Here is a 20,409-nt window from a genome sequence, read left to right as displayed (position 1 = left end):
GTATGGGGATCCTCCTCGTGTTCAGCCAAATAGAAGCGCTGCTTCTCCTTAGCTTGATAAAACCACTTTTCATCCAGGTGCACATACTCCATCATATTGTCGATCTGCAGCCCATGTCTTCCCGTCTTCTGAACAAATCCAGAGGCAAACCGAACTCGAGCAACTCTCTGCTCGTCACTTAGCATCGGTTTCAGGCATGCTGTGTGGCATCTGAACACCCCCGAGAGAAAATAGTCATGCAGAGTAGATTTAGACATACCGAGGGAGTCAGCTAAAGTACGAATGTTGGTTCTGTCTTCAAGCGGCGTAAGTGCGATGGCGTGGTTGAGGTCGAGGCGGAACTCCTCCGTTAGCCTTGACTTGCGGCCGCTTTTCCCCTTTCTGCCGCTGGAGTAGTTGATAGTTTTGCCTTCATGAATATCCTGGGCCACTCGCTGCCACAGCCGCGCGATCTGGCGCTCGCTACAGCTAAAACGGACTGCACAGGCGGCGAACTCTGCTTTGGGCGGCTGCAAGTTTACGCTTGAGCGCAGAAGAGCTGCGACGACTTAAGCACGCTCTTCTGACGTGAGGTTCTTCCTTTTACAGCGCGCGCCGTCGGTGTTAGAGCTCATCTGGACTTGTTGCGAAGAATAAAAGGAAAAATGAAGAATGTGGCCGTTTTGGAACGACCATAGCTCGTCAACCACTCATTCAAAATGCGAGCGAAAAGCACCAGAAGAACCGCCGTGCTTTGACGCATGTTTTAGACCAATCAGACACCAATAAAACGCGCTTTTGACGCTAAAACGATTTTAACTCTAAAACATGCCTTATATTTTCGGACGGAGGAAGTACATTGGATTGTCGTGCCCGGGTTTTCTCTCCTGAACCTGCATAATGGGTCATTCCAGATTGAATCAGAAACGGCACATTTACTTTAATCAAGTCGTTTGGTGTTGCATATCTGATATTAAAATCATTGTACAGTACACCCAGTCAAATGTTACTCGTGTCGGCCAAGGGTGGTATCACTGTAAATTACGACTCGCCAAAGTAATTTAATCCGCGTGAATGTTTCCCGAAGAGACTCTGAGCGCAGGTGATGGAGCAGGGCACATCAGATGCCTTACACCTCCACCACTATCCTTCTTGCGGGTGCAGTCCGACTCGCATAGTATGATAGCGTATTCGCTGTCAGAACAAAGTGTCTAGAAACAGATCTACATGTATACATAGTATACAGAACGATTATCGAGAAGCCAATCGCAGAACAGTCGCGAGTTTTCCAATGAATTCGCATAGGGGCAAATGTTGAAGTGTATTTCGCCGCACCTGGGCGAGGCGGGGCGGCGGCTGCCGTTTCTTGAGATTGCCGCAAGGCACGCCGGCGAAGTGGTCTCCTTCTGTTGCCGCATTTAGCTAGCACATGTACCGCGAGAGCTCAGGTGTTCCTTTGGCCGACAGAACTATGTATTCCTCAAACGCATTAGACAGCTACCGGCCCATGATCTTGATGACGAGTCTATCAGCCCCCGCGTTTAGTATGTAGCGCCGCCTATTCAAACCGAGTGAATAGAGAATCGCGCCGGATCATATCTCGCCTTTGTTGTCGCGAGCTTTAAGGTCGTTTCTACATCCGAAGACGTTATTCCACCACTGACCAGCGATAGAGCTGGATCAGAACATCTAGGCCGAAGAATTCAGCAGCTTTATGAACCCATCTCGCTGCTCGAACCGGGCAGAGTAATCGATCATTTGACTTGCTGTAATATCTAACTTCTTCGCGACCAAATTGGTTGTTTTTGGCTCCGTTGACTGTAATACCGACTACCTTGGCCTGTTTTGGTGCTGGTTATTGTTCGTGCTGGTCGAAAAACTGTATCCAAGATAGTCGGAGAATGTAGCTGTGAGCTTGTCGGCCAATAAACAAATATTCCGAGCGCCTCAACAAGAAGAAGTAGCCTAGAAGAAGACCACCTCATAGTAGTTGATGTCTGGGCTGTGTAAGGTCGAGATCTTCGAAGATGTGACGAAGCAGACGAGCTGATAGTGGTTGCTGTTTCACGACATGATTGATAAAGCGCCGAATCCCCCGAAGTAAGATCGAGTGACTAGCATTCACACCTGGGCCATACCCCGCAGTGTTGCGGTAAAACCAGCGCATCGCACATAATTTAAAGCAGATTGTTGAGTAAGTATTTTCTTTTTGTGCTCCATTCACCCCATACCGCCACAGGTAAACTGCGAAAGCGCTCAGTTGCTCTGCACTCTTGTCAACCGAGTCCATACTCAACCACAGATTGACCTGCATCATAGTGCACCAAGCTGTCATTGCGACCACGCTCTCGTGTAATGGTTCCGGGAGGACTGGGCAAGTGCCCCAGCGCGGAGTAACGCTCCCAAACAAGCGAGAGATCTCTTGAGTCGGGAGGGATCTGAACCTGCTTCCAGCCATACGACATATTAGAAAACGCTTTCGCTAATAATGGCGACTGCCACACCCTGCTGCCTGCGTCCGCCATTTCGTTCTCCACTCCAGCAACATGTTCCGCTGCTGAGTAAAACCCATGTTCGACCTCACATAAACTTAGTACACGGAGTAGTAATTGGGCGGAGGGGGTTACGACTTGTCCTGCGATTGTTCCAAGCCACGGCTGCGGTTTTATCAATCCATAAGCGCACATGAGCGTCGATGTCTTTACGCGCACCGCTCCAGACATGACCTCATGCTATTGAAGCAAAAACAGCACTCATAAGCTCACGAACGTTGATCCCAAACTCCCCGTCACCGGATCTGTTGAAGTTGGCGAAGCGTTGGAGCTCATTTGGCCTAAATTGAACTTGCAAAAACTGCTGTTTAGCTGAAATAGAGCGCATAATCCGCGGTCGCTTGCATCCATGTGAATATCACAATCAGGATCATGGCAACATGAAAATCGGGTCCGTGGGAAAGAATTGAGTTTCTCAGAGTGTAACACCAACTCAACCAACGGAGGTCATCCGTGGCTCTGAAAGAGCCACGACGCTGCGTTATACCCAAAACGTGGTGTTCGACGGGAAAGATCAGCAAGCCGCTGAAAGAAGGACACGGCTGGTCGAATACACTTTACCACGTGTCGAAGGCTACCTAAGCGCTTCTGTTATTGTGTCCGTTGTGTTTGAATGCCATGTCGTACACCCGCTGAAGGGCTTTTGCTATCTTGTCCTTCGGCATGGATACGGTCAATTTCTGAAGATCTACTCCAGACCTAGAACCTTGTCCGCCGTGAACCAGGGGGTAAACTTCTTCTCGTTGCACGCATCAGTTCCTAGTATAGATATCATTACCATTCTCAGCGCCAATTGCGCATCGAAAAAGCGCATGCCGATGTCAGGTTCGATGACAATATGATCATCTCACCAGGCTCGAGCATCAAACGGCTCGCGTACTACATCACTGGACGATAATAAATTAGTATTAAAGTGTTTGATAGCGGCACCTGTAAAGCAATACGATGCTGAGGCGTTTTGCAATCAAATGGGCAATATAAGCCAATCACCAATACGTTGAACTCTGTAAATGTTCCTGCAAATCGACGAACATCAGCGGCAGCAGTTGGTATGTGTCGGAACGCGCCATTAACGTCTGTAGTCAGAATCATCTGCTGATCACGGTGAGAATCTTCGACGCCCAAAATACGATTTGAAAGTGCGTCGGGACCATCATATGTGATGGATACATCTTGATCAGGGACCGTGTTATCATTCACCGAGCTTCCCGGAGAAAATGATAAGTCATGAATGATACGAGGATCAACACTCAGGTCGACGTTGCCTATCTGCACGGCACCGTACGGACTACACGTCACATTCTCCAATATCGGTAGCAATTCGAGATCTAGTACTAAATAGCGATCGGGGTCCTGTGCAGCGCGGGGGTTCTTCACAATAGTTCTTAAAGCACGGCAAGCTGATCCATGATTTGGGGGCGCTTTGTGTTGCTTTTCGAAAGGCTACTTCCATTGCGTCCTTACTCCGTTGTAAACTACGCTGCCCGACTGTGATTTATAATTGTAGTTCTCCCAAGCGGGTTGGCCCGTCGATGTTCTTGTTGGACTGGAAGCTTCGCCCCGGAGAAGACGAACGAAAGCGGGCAACTGCATATTTGTCAACGGATAAATTCACTGTAGACCGACAGTTTATTTCGATCCAACAAATAAGTTGTTTTTCCGTTGATTAGCGTTGAAGCTGGGTCGGATATCGTGGTGATAAGTCAGCTCGTATAAGTTCTCGAGATAACGATGCGGCTGCACTGCCGCTGTGTCTCTGTCAAACGCCGATGTGCCAGCACCGTCTGATCGAACTCTCGTTGACGTCGCGCTCCCGCCCCACTCAAGCTCGTTTGTGCTAAACTCCATGGCATCGAAGACATCTGGCTTATGACAATTGGAAGAACAAGTGAATCAATTCTAATTTGTGAGACCGGTGTTTCCGATAAGGGTGGCAGTGTCGCCAAATGCGCGGTGGTACTACCTTCTACAGTCTTACATGAGGGGGATTCTGAAGCTGCCGCTGCCCACGCGGACAATACGCTGTCACGCTCGTCGTCGGAGCCGTTTAGACGCGATACTGCTGTACCTTAAACTTGGTATTCTTCAACTTTTGCTGCTGGTGATGCATAGTGTGGAGCTATCGAGGTTTGTAAATCAGTGCTTTCGCACGAGCGGGGATCTGAACGTTTCGCGGCTGGCGCGTATAAGTCAGTCGATAAAGTCCTTTCGTGTCCACCTCCCAGTTTACCACACGAGGGGGAGCACTTAGACCCCACTGCTCGCGAGGGAGAGGTATCGACGGGATGGCTTCCTAGCGACTCGCAGGAGGAGGAAGTGACTCGCTCCCTGCTCCTGAAGATGAAGTGGTTGGCGCATTCGCTGAACCTTTGTTTTAATCAATCAAATGCGAAAATATATTACTGGCAGAACTAAGCTCCGACGGTTTAAACTCTGACCAATGGTAAGTGCACTCCTTCGAGGAGGGTATGGTTCTTTTACGTTCCACCAGCAGCCACCTTCACTACATGTCACTTGCAATGCCACCAAACATTTTGCAGATAAACTCCTGCATCGCTTGTGGTAATGCTGCCGGCCTGAAGTGACCCGATTAAGATCGACGCAGTTGTCATTTTCACCACGGCAGCCGTCAGCCTAAAGTTAGCTCAAGCAGATTTCTTTACCTCCCTGGTTCGGAAGTGCCTTGCGGAAATCGAGGGGATTGAGCGCGATGGACGTTTCTCAAGCTTGCCATTTCTAGTCCCAATTGATGGCTAATCTCGATTTATAGTGGTGTGTGCTGCTTTTCCGCTCGCGACACGCAGCTCCTGCCGCATAATTAGCTGATTGACTCGCACGTCCGACTCATGGACGACACTAAACTGCGACTTGATGATTCTTACACTCTCCCCGTTTTTGTTGAACACGTGGACGCGGAACAACTCGCGGTCGTCGTCCAAAGCTACAATTTCAGCGACAGCTGTCACAATAGCTTGGAAATCGCTAGTGCGTAGCTCGGCGAGGAAGATGACCGCAGCATGGATCCACTCCTGGACCAATGACCGATACAATTAAAGTGCAACATTGTATAGTATGTCAACAGCACCAACCAAAGTAGATACATCATTGGAATCTTGGGGTCTTGGCAGTCCGTTCTTTCTAAAACAATTACTCATATCGTGCTTCAAGACACCAACACGTTTCTCTTGTTCCGTAGTTCGAACGAAATGAAGAATGGAGAGACCTCTTGTTCCAAGGTCCCATCCAAAAAGCCCACGCAGGATAGTAGGATGTACAAAGAAGCTAAACTGTCTCCAGTTAATTTGAACATACTCCACAAACCTTTGTGCCGTTATCGACATGTACTTACCGTTAATAAGTGCCTGGTGTATGCTTGACTGCGCTCCCGTTGGGTGAAATTGGCCCTGATCTTGAACCTCGGTGGCTTGGGAACGCGACAGACTTGATGCGTCCACGGCAGATCCTGTACGTCGTAGCGCGATCAACTGGTCGACGACCTCCTGCAGCTGTACATCCCACGACATTGAGACTTCAACTCCTGTAAGCGTTTAATAACGTCCCTATTCTCGACAGTGGCGCTCGTCAATCGCCGGCGTTTTACGGCCGGCTCTGTGGATAGCCTGGAGGACCTTTTAGCCTCTTCAAGCTCGATATCGTCTTCGGATTCGCTAAGTTCATCACTGAGTACCTGTTCATTTGAGGTTTGCTGTGCAGACTCACTTTGTCTGGCGTGTTCTTGTCTAATAGCCGCCGCGCGGGGCTCGTCAAAAATGCTGTGGCCCAAGGCAACCCAATGCGGCGCCGTGCGCTGTCCGTCTTTATCGTAAACGTAATCGAGAATGTAACGTACCGTCACTTGGAACACCTTAAAGCTCGTAATATGCAGAAGAGGCACCGTGCTTCCTTCCTCTCCAAATAAATTCTTAAAATTTCGCGCCGCAGACTGGCCGACTCCGTATAATTTGTAGTAAACCTGATCATGCTTCTGCTTAAGCTCGAGGGGCATGACCTGACTTACACTGCGACCACCACACGGTCGCGTAGCGTAAAACTCGACAGCGACATTCTGTATGGAGTCCCGTTTGTGGCCACAGAAAGCTGTGCACCGTCGAAGGTTGTGCCACAGTGGGCCTCTCTATCCCACCTGTAGCCAGTTACCAGACCATAGTCCCAGATCCGTGCGCCTCCCGGCGGCACCCTAGAAGTGCAGATGGCACTGCCAACGTAGGTTCCATCTTGGGGCTATATCGGCAAGCACTAGATCTACCGTTTTAACCGAACGACTTGCCCATCGCCCGCTCGGAACGAGCTTCACCTTGATCTCCCGCCGCGCGCTACGCCTCCTTCGGAGACCCCGTACGCGAAGCCCACCACACCGAAGGTGCCCAGGTAAAGATAATAAAAGGAGTTGCTACGGTTAAGGTAGGCTGTCCGAGAAGGTTTCTTTGGAGGTTCTTAGCTGCGAGAAGAATCGCAAAGTGGTCTAGAAGATAACGGTCTCCTCGAGCTGGCTTAGCTGCGACATCGGATAAATACGCTTTCCTCCTCAACCTCGCACCAGCCCACTACATGTATATCGGCTAGACACTTTGCACAAATTCGACCTATAATTACCCGCCAAACGATATATAACTAAACCTATACGCACATCGATGTATTTCCTGCATCTACCTCGCAGCCACAGTATCCGCTTCAAAGAATGAAGCACGCCAGTCGCCTCTAATTTTGATTACGATACTGTAGCAGTACTGTAAAACATTTGTGCATGCGGACGCACAAGATTGCATACAAATGAAAAACCTCATGCTTTGAATCTTACCTTTTCTCTACTCCTATGCAAAATGCAAATCTTCCTGCAGATCCACTACTGCTGATCATCTGTCTCGTTAATGAACTGGTTGATGACATCGTCAGATTCGTTGACGGTCTCTTCAACCAGTTGCAGTCGCTCCAACGCTTCAACGAGTTGGTTTTCGTGCTCAGTTGCCGGACTTACCGCAAGCTGGCGTTTAAAGCCGCTTTGAATCACCGAAGCGCCGAGATCGTTCCACGCTGCCGTAACCGTAGATAGCATCGTTTCTAGAGGGAGGATTAAGCTGAAATTTGCCGCCTGAATTTCCTTGACGGAATTGTTGTAGCTGCTCCGACACGTGCTGAACCCAGCGCTTTCGAAGGCGTTCTTTAAGTGGTCGAAACCAGGATATATCAGCTGGTTGGCACACAGAAGTTAATTCAGGAGGAACTTTAAGAAGGTGCACATTTAGCAGCTCTCCATGCTCAAGAACTTCATCAGTCCAATGAGCCGAGAAATCATCCCAAAGCAACAGTACCGGCTGTGCCTCATCTCGATTTGCGAAATGGTAGTCCAGAAAAGCGACGGATAAGCCTGAGTTCCACCACGCAGAGCTGTTGCCATAGATTTGCAGAGCAGCATCACTCTGAATTGTTTGCATTGTTTTCCACAAGAAGTCTCCAAAGCCATGTTGGGCCACGTAGTTGTAGGCCGCTTTGTCGGGGTTGCGCGAGGGCTCAGTCTTAACCACGAAAAAAGGGTCATACTGTTTTCCAGTCGAATCTGCCAGAAACATGCCTGTCAGGCGTTCCTTGTCCTTTCCACCACATCTGACCCACACTGTATTGACACCTTTTCTGTCCACCGTCTGCTTGGGCAGATACTCGAAGCAAATGCCGCTTTGGTCTGCATTGTAGAATTTATCTACACCAAGATCATTTTTTGCTTGCTCTACCTCTTGCCAAAAGTTGTTGGCAGCGTCTTTCATGGCAGCAGGGGTTTTCTGGCCTTGACGAGTTTTTGTTCTCAAAGACAAGCCATGACGACCTGCTGCCAGCACCAGCTCCCAGTGAAAACACCATCTGCTACGCCTTCGTCACGGGCAACTTCCTGAGCTTGAAGTTGAAGCATTAGACGGGACACAGGGATACCCTCACCACGTAGCGAATTAATCCACTCAACGATGCTTTCTTCTCCAGACTTGCTGATTGTTGTTGCTGTTCCTTGGGCTCTGTAAGACCTCGAATTTGCCGTAGCGGTGGAGGCAACCATAGCTTCAATGTGTGTACGCTGCTTCTACCACTCGTTGATCCGCTTGCGCTTTGATACGCGTTTTGCTGGGATGAGTTGGCAGTAAAATCTATCGAGAGTAGCATCCATGTCATCATTGTTGTCACGAAGGAAATTTATTACGTCCAGCTTTTTAGTGTAGCTCTCGCACTCGCGTTTGTAGCCGTTTGGCTTTTGCCCAGCGCCACCAGGAGCGCGGCTCCGCCCTCTTGCCATGCTGGCACTTGCAGGCTCTGAATGTGAAAGGCTGGTTGTCTGCTTGCTAGTAGTTTCACCGCGGCTTTATCCTGTGCATAAATAGTAGAGTGGGTAAAAATAGGTAGGTCCGCATGTACAAATGCTCCATAGTAAGATTTTTTCAAATAGCTACATCATTATGATTGGCTAATTCTGGCGTCCGGATGGACAAAAGGTCCGGATGCACAAATGTTTTACAGTAGGCTACACCGAGCATTAAAGAAAGCAGCACACAAATCCATGTTTTACACGGAGAAGCTCTCGATTCTTCAATAGTTATCAGTTAATTACTCTACGCTTTCTTCTGTACTTATTATATTCTTCTCTAACGTTCGATCAGGTCAACACCCATTTTAGTACATAAAAATCCAGAGCTTCCCTGAGCAAAGACACGCCACTGTTTTTAGTGTATCTTTGCGCAATACCTAAATTTGAAAAGTATGGGGTACATTAAATCGTATGCCTGAATGGCCATCACACCAGTTGCTAACCCAGCTATAAAGAGCTACTGAACTCGCCAACTTTTCGGCTCGTTCGTTTGATCCTACAACAGGTGTCTGAGTAAAATAATCATTATGTATGCGCAATGAAAAGAAACATGTATCTCCAAAAATGGTTTACATAAAATAAAAAAAGATTAAATGTCTCTAATTACAATCTTTTTACAAAAGAGAACTTGACACGTTGTACCGCATCGCCTATGTCCTAAGCGAATGCCCATGTTCGACGATTACGGGTAAGATTACTAGCAAATCTCATAATTAGTGCTAAAAAGTAAAAAAAAATACCAAGCTGATCCAGTTGAATGCTCCGTTCGTGAATGACCTGCCTCCATTAATTCCAAAGTGGTCCGCTGGTGAGATCTGCTAATAGCATTTCGGTCGAACATCTCTAGTTTTTTGTAATCTGTCGCTCTTCCTATTGTCTCTTTTATCAATCCCCATCAGACGGCTGCCTATAATTAGCTCGCGGACGGACATATTAACCGTCAGCCATCTGTTTTAAATAAAGCGCTTCCTCGAAGTTCGCTTAGGACAAAACTTCGCTTGCGATGCGGTATTTGTCTTGTATCGATATGCTTTTACGCTTTAGTGACGTCACACATGTGAGGGCTTGTACAAATCTCACCAAGGTTTTGGATTATGAAAGCAAATCTAATACTATAAAGTATCGTTTTGCCAAAATCCACCATACTCGTGAGTCGTTCGAATTTAACCGAAAGTGCCAAAAAGTCTGCAAAGCACAATATGGTATGGTACTAAGAGTTATACTATTTTGCCGGACGATGTTTACGAGCAGAACGAAACCAGAAAAAATCATGTCACATCAACTACAAGCCGGTGCACTGCAGCACAGTCACCAACTCAAATGATTCACAACTCATTCCGCTATTCGGCCCCTCAAACTCACTCCGTTTTCGACAAGAAGCTTCCGAAGATGAACCTGGGGATATATGCTGCTCCTGCTATCACCACGATGTTCGCCACTGCAATCCATGCGCAGCAACTCTGCACTGCTCAAGGGTGTGCGTACGTCTATTCGCAAGTAATTTCTGAGACCAGCCATTGCTGCCAAAAGCAAAGTATGGACTTTAACGAATGCTGCAGGCTCAGTTGCAACTTAGGCTCCCCATGCTGAGGATATCGGGCGAAGGTTACAGCGTCCGTGTATCCCAGCTCGTGATACTAATAATCATTGGCATGATGGCTCTTAAGCAAACTGGTTCTTTTCTTGCTTCTTTGTCACGAAAGTAGTGAGGAAGCGTAGGGGCGTAGACGGCGAGTACGGCGCCGTAGACAGTTGTAGGGGAGGAGAGGAGTTGCTGCTCGAAAGCAAATTGAGAAGTGATTAATCATTTAGAGTTGGCGGCGGCAAGCTAGTAGCTGCCGCACAGCCAGTAGTTCTTGACAACCGGATATTCACGCACGTATCCAGGTCCATCCTAAAACCTACTTTCTCAAATCCCGATTTTCTCTATAACTACCAATGACAGCCTATGAATCCTAATTCTTATCTTGGTCGGAAATTTCGCACAGCGTCCCATAATCACAATTTCCGGCTGGAAGCTTGATTGTTGCAAATCCATGGGATTTTGGACCAATAGGATTGTAGTATGATGTAAAGACACGCAATCTTAAGTTTACGCTGATCAGAATAATCTGACCAGCTGAACTCAAATAAATGACGTGGCTGGTCACTGCCATGCCATTGGCTAGTGACCGCCACGTCGCATGACCTCCCTTCGAAAGAGCCTCTCCTAGAGAAAAGGGTTCTCTTTCTTCTTTGACTTCCAGTAGAGGTCAATGAGTCCGGGAATTTGCGTTAGATTCTCTACGGGCTCCCAAGTGGCTTCCTTCTTGGTTTCACCAAGCCACCAGATCTTGTACTGCGGTTCTCCCGTGTACTTGCGATGTCCAATGACGGCTTCAACAAGTTGGCCCTCGGTACCATCGGCTAACACAACCTTATTCACCTTTTGCCTCCGCTTGTGGTCTTTGCGGTACGGCTTCAATAGTGACGTATGGAACACCGGATGCAGCTTCAATCCTTGCGAGAGTCCTAGCTCATACGAGTCTCGAGACACCTTCTTTAGTATCGGGAAAGGTCCAATAAATCTTGGAGCTAACTTCTTCGACTGTGCATACCCCTTGTGGCGGATGTCCATGTTCTTTCCGTCAAGTAACACCATATCACCAGTCTCGAAGTCTTGGACAAGTCTGTTCCTGTCGTAATAGTGTTTCATGCGTTCTTGGGCTTCACTCATACGGTCTTGTGCTACCCTTGTGGAAGACCTCTTGCCGGAGTAAGAACTCTTTTGCTGCTTTCTCCAACTTGTTGAATTCCGGATCTAACGAATCCTCGTCGGGCATGTACGGAATATACCCAAGATCCGCTTCAAACGGTGCCATTCCGATCGTCGAATGCACACGTCGATTGTAGACAAACTCTGCCATATGAAGAAACTCATTCCAATCGTTCTGGGCTGGGTTCACGACTCCACGAAGATAATCCCCGATAAAACGGTTCGTACGTTCCGTTTGTCCATCCGTCTGTGGTCTAAATGCCGATGACAGGCTATGCTGCGTTCCCATAGCAGATATAACAGCCTGCCAAAACTTGGACGTAAATTTGGAGTCACGATCAGACACAATCGTCTTCGGAAGGCCATGATCTTTTGCATGTATCTTCTGCGCTATCTGTCGTCTGCGTTGCAATGAACTTTGCACGCTTGGTCAATCGATCCACGATGACCATGATGGCATTACAACCATCCTTGCTGGGAGGTAAGGACACAATGAAATCCATCGAAATGTCGATCCATCTACCTCTTGGTACTTCCAGCGTTTGAAGTAATCCCGGCGGTTTCACTTGTCTCGCCTTGTTGCGCTGACACATTTCACAAGTGTTGCAATAACGCTGGATATAATCCATCATCTTCGGCCAATAATACTTCTCTCGTACTGCGACGTAAGTCTTGTACGATCCAGGATGGCCTGCCGTTACGGCATCGTGGTTCTCGCAAATGACACGGTTTCTCAGATCTTCGTCATCCGGAATATACAGTCGCGGACTTTCATATTCACCGGTCAGGTAGTATAAAACACCATCACTGAGCGAGTAATGCGGAACGTTGTCTCCAAGCTTAAGCTTATTGACAATTTCCTGTAAGTCCTTGTTTCATGAATACATCTTCTTTGCGGACTGTGCCACAGTCACGTTGTTCGCTACCATGGTTGCCACAATCTCACGGTTTTGAGCCGTATCAAGAAGTTCCTGAAGGCTTACTTGCGCAGCCTTATGCCCGAACTCAGGGTTTCTTGATAATGCGTCTGCGACTACATTTGTTTATCCTGGGATCCACTTGAACATGGGTCGAAACTCCGCGAGTTCATTGAACCACCGCGCAATGCGTCTATTCGCTGTCTTCTGCGTAAGAATCATCTCGATGCTCTTATGATCGGTTTCGACAAGAAAGGGCTTGTCTAGCAGATATACACGCCATGTCTTCAGAGCATGCATGATTGCGAGAAGCTCTTGTTCGCGTACTGGGTAGTTCAGCTCTGCAGGTTTCATCTTCCGGCCAGTAAAGGCAATTGGATGTTCCAACTCTCCCTCCTTTTGAAATAAGACTCCCCCAATTGCGAAATTTGAGGCGTCCATTCGAATACCGAAAGGCTTGGTGACATCAGGAAGACGGAGAACCGGTGGTGATGACAAGCGTTTCTTTAGCTCATCAAAACATCGCAGAGGGTCCTCATTGAGTTCGATCGCATCTCTAGAGCGTTTTCCCTTGATACATTCGTGCAAAGGACCTGCAAACTGAGCGAAATCCTTGCAAAATCGAGAAACGTAGACAGTTGTCCAAAGAAAGCTTTCCTTTTGCTTCTTTGTCTTGGGAACAGGCCAATCTGTGATAATCTTCACCTTATCGGGGTCCATTCGAACGCCCTTGCGTCCGACAAAGTCACCTAAACATGGGATTTCGTCGACACAAAATTGGCACTTGGACAGCTTGATGTATAGCTTCTGCTCTTCACATCATCTCAAAACCCTGTCCAACGCGGCAATATGCTCGTCTACATCTTCACTCTTGGTGTACACGTAAATGTCGTCGAAGTAGATCCGCATCACGTCACGTAAATCCCTAAAAACCTTCTGTAACAACCTGTTAAAGGTTTCAGGGCTACCGCTGAGTCCCATGGGCGTGACGAGATATTTAAAAAGACCGTCTGGAGTCTAAAAAGCAGCAAAAGGTATATCTGATTCACGTAGCTTAACTTGGTAGTAACCCCAGAGTAAGTCCATGCACGAGTACCAATAGCTGCCGGCCATCGCATCAAAGGTGTCTTCTTTGCGAGGCATCGGAATAGCCGGTAGAACCGTAGCTAAATTTAACTGACGATAGTCGTGCACAATTCGCCATCCGACTGGTTTCCTCACACAGAAAGTCGGTGCACAAAACGCTGACGTACTTGGTCGAATGATGCCAGCTTGAACCATCTCTTTGGTCCATTCCTGTATTGTTTTCTTCTGATCAGGACTTTGTCGTTATTGTTTCACCGAAATAGGCGAAGTATCAGGCTTGAGCAGAATCTCATGCTCAATCCCTTCACGTACTGAGGGTGTCTCATCCGGAAGTTCCGTGCGAAAAACCGTATCCGCAAACTTACGTAGCGTATCGTACGCCGGATTGTCCTTGAGAGCATCCCATCCTTGACTCTTGAAGCGTTCCGCCTTCTCCGAGTCATGCAGATTGATAGCAAACACCGCTTTGATGTCCTTGTCCCTACGCAACATTTGCTGGAACTGGTTGGACAAAGTAACCGTCGTTCGTCCAAACTGGCCGTTGTGGCCATGCTGCCGATATTAGTTGTAGATCTCACGGCTCTGTGCAATTCTGGCGCGGCGTTGTCCTGCCACCCAACGGGCTGGACGTGTCTTCGGCAGTCTCAACTTCACAGTCTGCGTGTTCTCCACGTTGATGCGAGGTGCAATCTGTCCAGTACTCCAGTCGATGTCAGGGCTCTGCTCCCGCAGCCACATCATGCCTAAAACTATGTCCTTTCCCTCAGGAACAGACATGACGTGGAATGCTCCCGTTGTTAAGGGAAATCCTGGTAACTGTAGAGACATCTCTACAGTCCGACGTGGACGATGCACAATCTGATCATAACCGAGATCAACTTGCATCATGTCACCTTCAGTGACATCCAACTCAGGCTTCATCACTAGCTCCTCAGTGACGCCGTTCAGGCTACTGCCGTTGTCAATGAATATCGTGACGGGCCTCTCTTGGTCTTCCGTGTTGAATGCTCGAGCTTCAGCCTCTAGGATCGCATACACTGCGCCCTGCATGTACCGGTTCGCTTCCGTATATTTTGGCTGAGTACAATCTGGAGCAATGTGACCAACCTTGTCACAATTTCTGCACGTAGCCGTCTTCTTCCAACCATCGTTCTTGCCCTTTTTCTTTTCGTAACGCTTGTTGTTCTGCTGTTTCGATTTAGGCGGATAATGCCCCGAGTCCGCCGACCCTTTGAAGGCTTCGAAGGTGCTCGAGGAGGTTTCCCTGAGTAGTGCGCAAACTCGAAGTTCGAAGCAATTTCAATGGATTCTTGTAGCGTTGAAGGACTCTCTTCTTTGATCTTCTTTGCTGTTTCTTCACGTAACCCGTTTTGAAAGAAGAATCGTTTCTCCAACTCACTGATCGTCAATTCTGTCTGCGACAGCAAGTCTTGAAACTTGGAGACATACTCGTGAATAGTCTCGGTCTGTTTGAGACGAAACATTCTCTCGCGAAGATCATACTCGAAGTCCTTGGTCGAAAGCGCGTGCGCAGCTGTTGCTTAAACAACGACCACGTGGGGTTAACACTCGCTCTCTCACATTCGGCTATAGAAGCGCGATACCAGTTCAACACTGACTTGTCTAAGTTGCTGGAGATTATCGTCACATAACCTGACGATTCTGCCTCCATTAACTCACGTCTGCTTGCGTAGTACTGCTCGGTGGCAAAGATCCACAATTCAATGTCTTCACCATACTTTCCTTCATACATCGGAGGGTCCTTCTTCTTCTGCTCACCCTGGCGGCAACGAGATATTCGAATCTCGCATTAGCTTGTTGCATTTGGGCTTGCATTTGCGCTTGCATCTGAGCTTGATACTGCTGTTGCTGCTGCATAATATATACGAGCAGCTGCTGCATGGACATGGTCTCAGGTCCAGCCGCATCCTGAGCAGCATCAGTAGCAGGGGAGGCTGACTCAGCCTGTGCATTGGCACTGGCCCCTTCACTTGACGCTTGCGATCTGTATTTGTTCGCATCGTGGGTTGGGTAGCTTCAGCGTCGCTCGGAGCACTAACACGGCTCTGTTGACAATGACGAGGGTTCGGTGACGGGCGCTCAGCTGCACGACTCCTTCTTTGAGCCATTACAAGCTGGACTTCTCAGCGCAAGTCTTTTAAGATACCAGAACCCTATACCGAAGTAAAACGAAGCGAAAAAAGGTTCCGATTAAAGTTCCTCCCTACAATCTACGTTTCTTGTCTACGTGGATGGAGTGATCAAAAGATCCTTCAAGAATTTATTGGGTTTGCTCAATACGTTTCTTGAGCAATTCACTGAAGTCGTGAATGACGTTCCGGGCGGCTGCGTCCTTAGAATCCGGAATTTCGTTTCGGATCAGGCGGACGAGCTTAAGTTGCTTGACCGTTGTTAGCCACAAGTCATCTTGGTCGGAAATTTCGCACAGCGTCCCATAATCACAATTTCCGGCTGGAAGCTTGATTGTTGCAAATCCATGGGTTTTTGGACCAATAGGATTGTAGTATGATGTAAAGACACGCAATCTTAAGTTTACGCTGATCAGAATAATCTGACCAGCTGAACTCAAATAATTGACGTGGCTGGTCACTGCCAAGTCATTGGCTAGTGACCGCCACGTCACATTCTTTGCCATTATGATGATCTTGAGTTTTTCTCAAATAACATGACGTGAATTACTTCGTTAGATGGTTTCTCGTCTCTGTTAGAGACTTCTATTTCGACTTTTTAAGGGAACGTGCGGGAGATTGAGCTACCCATTTAGCTGTGTGCATGATGAACGTGAAGCGGCCGGAAAACGGTACAACCCTGTGGATGTTCTGGCGGACCCAACTGAGAAGATTCCAAAGAGCACGCGTTGTTTCGGAAGCCTAACATGAAGAAATCTTCCAGTGCAGAAAAGAGATCTTACGGCTCTCGAGAGCGCGCTGAGCATCCTCGTGTAGCTGGGGGCTTCACGCCGTCAATGTGATGCATCAAGATTTGATATCCCCCCGGGGCTTTCTTACCTACTTTGGTGTTTTTTTTTCTGGTTTCGTTTTGCTCGTAAACATCGTCCGGCAAAATAGTATAATCAGGGGCTAATAGTAACGAAATATCATATGATATTTTTGATAGTAATGTAGCTATTTCGATATTAATAATTTATAGTAACTAATTTTCCAAAAGGTAACTTAAAATGTTGATATTAGCTCGGAGATTTAAAAAATATTAGATACTATAAAATATTTTCCCGCTTAAGTACGTTTTGTTTACCACCTTACCCTCTGTGAACAGAGGGACACCAAAGAGCAGAGCACCCTAGTAATAAAAAAAACTATTTGAATTTTATTGACGGAATAACGGATCTCAACGCACTCCGTACAATTTGAAATTGTATCGATAGTAATTATACTGGAGTTCACCAGTTTTTTTTTTTATAGTAACATGCTCTTCGTAGAGCGACAACTCACAATAAGCTACAGAAAATCGTAGTTTATGCGTTTAAGATCGCTTAAAACCTTTTCGGCAACATATATGTCATAAGCTTATTTAGAATTAGTTTTTCCATGTACAAAAAACGATTTGTTTTAACCCCAGTGTCGTATATATTTATTTTTTAATCCAGTAAATATTAATGTAGAGACTATTATGCACTGTTTTTTAAGCTCATCATTATGATTTAGGATAAAAAGGCTATGCCAACAGTGAATCTATCCAATACCGGTTTATTTCTGGTGAAATTTGTAACAGCTCCCACACGTCTGACGTCACTAAAGCGCGAATGCTTCTAGGTCTCGGACACTGGTGATAGCAACGCCGTTTCATAGATCAGCAAAGTCGGTTAGTCCACGGTTCTTCACAAGTCATTGGTTCCACGTGAGCTTTGACTTTGTTGTGTCTTCAATGTGCTTTTTTACATGAATCGAATTACTTTGCTCCACTGAGATGCGTCAGGAAGCTCCCTTAGCCACGTATCATCGGTTTTTATAGCTCGGCATTTCACTCGGAAGCTGAAGGGTCTCAGAGGTTTTGTATAGCTTCCGTGAAGGTGCTACCAATGACAATCACGTCATCGAGGGTCTCCCCAAAAATGTCACGCTGACCAATCGTAAAGTTTACAATTGGATGCGCAATGAGAAGGTAGATCTGAGCCTGAGCGGGTGTAGGAGCCAAATACAGCAGTGCCTCTGGGGAAGCACTTGCCTCAGCGGGCCCAGTGCAGCCGAAGGCTGCCACATCGCTGGGGGAACTTGTTGCTGAGCAGGTGCAGGGGCTGAAGGCTGCAGCCAAGGCTGTAGTAAGTGGTCAGGCAGTGATAATGCATACAGAATATCACTGTCTGCTCTTTCAGCAAGCGCGGCTACTCAAAAAAGCATTAAGTGCACGTCTTCAGCAAGTTCGAGCGTACTGTTGCGAATTGGGCCAATCGGCTGGAATTTTTCGGCGCATGGTATCGATATCCACGAGGGTCTTCACAAATAAACAACGCACATGGCGTTTCCATTACTACCCGGAAAATCTGTTTGCCTACCCTGAGGAGGTTCTAGATTCTCTCACGAAAGCTCGCCGCATTACAATAGCCAAGAGCTCGGTGTGGCGAATCATTCACGAGTGCCGCTTGTCGTGGAATGTCTTGGAGCGCCATACCTTGTATATAATAGAGCAAGAACGTTTTCGTGTTGAGGTGCTCAACCACACTGACTGGTGCCACAAAACCCTTTTATTTCTGGACGAAGTATCGTTTGACAACCGCGAAATGCTTAGGCGACGCGGATATGCACTACGAGGGGAGGAAAGGCGCCATTCGAGGCGATTTTGAGCATAAGACTCAAGGTTATATCTTGGGTTTTCATTGGTATAAACGGAATACTCAACTATTTTGACACCGAAGGCACCTTTGACCGCGTCAAGCTCACTCAGTGCAGTCAATATTTCGTGCACGACTCCGGTGGATGCGTGTGCCAATTTCCTGATCTTAACTCTCTAGGTGGAGGGGTTATGAACATTGATCTCTCCGGCGGAGCGCCCTCGAGGTGTCGCGTATCGCGATGTCCCGGGCACGGCAGCACTCGCCAGGTCTCCTCCAGCTAACTTCGCCCCTCTTCACGCACCACAGCCTCGAGACACTGCGGCTGTTCGTGCCTTCCTTAATCAGCGCGAGTGTGGGACTCGCTACGTTCGGGACCCCATCGCAGCGGCGGTTGTCCATCAAAAAGAATAAGCAGACCGGCGGGGACACCGGAACATGGAAACGTTCCCTGTTGGTGACCATGTGTTGTTGTCTATAAAGGAGATTCACCAGCCCGCTGAGACTAATTTGGGCGCGAATAAGCTCGCGCCGAGATTTATTGGACTAATCACTGTAACGAAGGTATTAGGGGGGGCTTACACGCTCCTACTTCCTACCGCACTACGCCTCCATCATACCTTCGACGTTGGAGGACTCCAACGTTATCACCCACCAGCCATCCCTAGCGCCAATTCTACACCCGCGCCTCCGCCTCCCATCGATTATGATGTTTTCGCTCAGGACGCGGAGGCTCCTTCAGCTCCCGGCGCAACTCCGCCATCTCGCGTTCCAGACGGCTCAGTCGTTCCACCGCGCGCTGCCGGCTCCGAGCGATCTCAGCCTCCTCGCGCTGGCCACGCTGCACGGTTCTAGCGTGACGGCCCTGCCCCCTCGTTGATAGTGCTAGCCACGTCCGTCATATCGTGGAGGCGATATTGAAGCACGACGATCACCGTGCCACATCCCACCGTACGCGTACGGGTCGTGGGTCTCCCGCCCGTGACGTTTCCATCCCTCCGCGCTGCCAGTATCGCGTGCGTTGGCTTGGTACAATGGCCGATAGCTGGGAGCCTCGAGCGGTGCTTCTCGAGGACGTTCCGGACTGTGTGGCGGTGTACGAGGCAACCGCTCCAACGGCGGCAGGTCTTCCGGGTGGCGCGGCCGCCCGCCATGCCTAACATCGCTCATGGCTCTATGGTATTGCCCAACAAGTTTCCGCTCAGCCTCAGAGACGGGATACTCTGCTACCTCCTGCTCCCGCGCACCCTGACCGGGCCTCGGGCGACCGCTCTCCGAACACCAGGTGCACCCACTGGCGTAATGCACATAACAGCAGCCGCGGTCGGCGTCATAAGCCACGTTGTGATTTCGCCTTGCTAGTGCGCTCACCGAGCGCTCTTCATGGTCCGCTTCGAGTCTTTCGAGGGAGGGGACGAATTTGGCGGCGCCTTCTGTGTTCCAGCGGCTCACGAAAGACGTCCACGCGTTGTCCAGCGAATTCAGGGGCACTGTCCGTGTCACCCCCGACTTGCTTGCTACGCGTTCGTCGGTGTCAGTGGAGCAAGCTCCGCATCTCGTCGTCACTCAGCGGCTCGCGCAAGCCGCTGTAATCGTTTACGGCCCATCTTCCCAGCTCCTTCGCGTACGTGTCGAAGTCCCCTGTTGAAGGTACGGGTCTCTCCCCCGCGCCCGCCTCCCCACCGGCGTCCGCCATTGATCCAGTAATCCAGTCCTGTTGTGCTTCAGCTCAGCTTGTTGAGTGACCACAGTCGTAACGGCCACATGCGTATCTTCGAATATTAGTAGGGGGTGGTGTGACAGGGCTCTGTCACACGGTTGTCATCGTGAGTGCACGGTGACCAATCAGATCCCAAGACTATCGCTGATGCCTGTGACGGCCTTGATGCCGTTACGCCCATCAATCAGAGTTCAATTTACCTGCTTCCTGTTACTACAGTGTG

General features: G+C 48.5%; 4 protein-coding genes across 4 annotated transcripts; 1 reads left to right on the top strand and 3 right to left on the bottom strand.

Annotated features, from left to right (window-relative positions):
- Positions 1-3,219: 3,219 nt before the first annotated feature.
- On the bottom strand, positions 3,220-4,393 carry PITG_10182 (uncharacterized protein; the record flags this gene model as incomplete). The annotated part of the gene is made up of 4 exons (XM_002902661.1): positions 3,220-3,290; positions 3,383-3,410; positions 3,564-3,607; positions 4,297-4,393. The coding sequence occupies 4 exons, from the start codon at positions 4,391-4,393 to the stop codon at positions 3,220-3,222; spliced, it is 240 nt and encodes a 79-aa protein (XP_002902707.1).
- An 891-nt stretch (positions 4,394-5,284) lies between these two features.
- Positions 5,285-6,537, bottom strand: PITG_10181 (uncharacterized protein; the record flags this gene model as incomplete). Its single annotated transcript, XM_002902660.1, has 3 exons — positions 5,285-5,472; positions 5,881-6,037; positions 6,382-6,537. 3 exons carry the CDS (start codon positions 6,535-6,537, stop codon positions 5,285-5,287), a joined length of 501 nt encoding a protein of 166 aa, XP_002902706.1.
- A 3,681-nt stretch (positions 6,538-10,218) lies between these two features.
- PITG_22910 (PcF and SCR74-like cys-rich secreted peptide, putative) lies at positions 10,219-10,488 on the top strand (the record flags this gene model as incomplete). The annotated part of the gene is made up of 1 exon (XM_002902659.1): positions 10,219-10,488. The coding sequence occupies one exon, from the start codon at positions 10,219-10,221 to the stop codon at positions 10,486-10,488; it is 270 nt and encodes an 89-aa protein (XP_002902705.1).
- Positions 10,489-19,142: 8,654 nt separating this feature from the next.
- Positions 19,143-20,162, bottom strand: PITG_10179 (uncharacterized protein; the record flags this gene model as incomplete). The annotated part of the gene is made up of 3 exons (XM_002902658.1): positions 19,143-19,351; positions 19,417-19,983; positions 20,033-20,162. 3 exons carry the CDS (start codon positions 20,160-20,162, stop codon positions 19,143-19,145), a joined length of 906 nt encoding a protein of 301 aa, XP_002902704.1.
- Positions 20,163-20,409: the final 247 nt, after the last annotated feature.

The sequence above is a fragment of the Phytophthora infestans genome, genomic scaffold (assembly GCF_000142945.1).
Source record: "Phytophthora infestans T30-4 supercont1.17 genomic scaffold, whole genome shotgun sequence".
NCBI classification, from domain to species: Eukaryota; Oomycota; class Peronosporomycetes; order Peronosporales; family Peronosporaceae; genus Phytophthora; species Phytophthora infestans.
The sequence above is the reverse complement of the archived record's forward strand: the minus strand, read 5'-3'. Positions and strand labels throughout refer to the sequence as shown.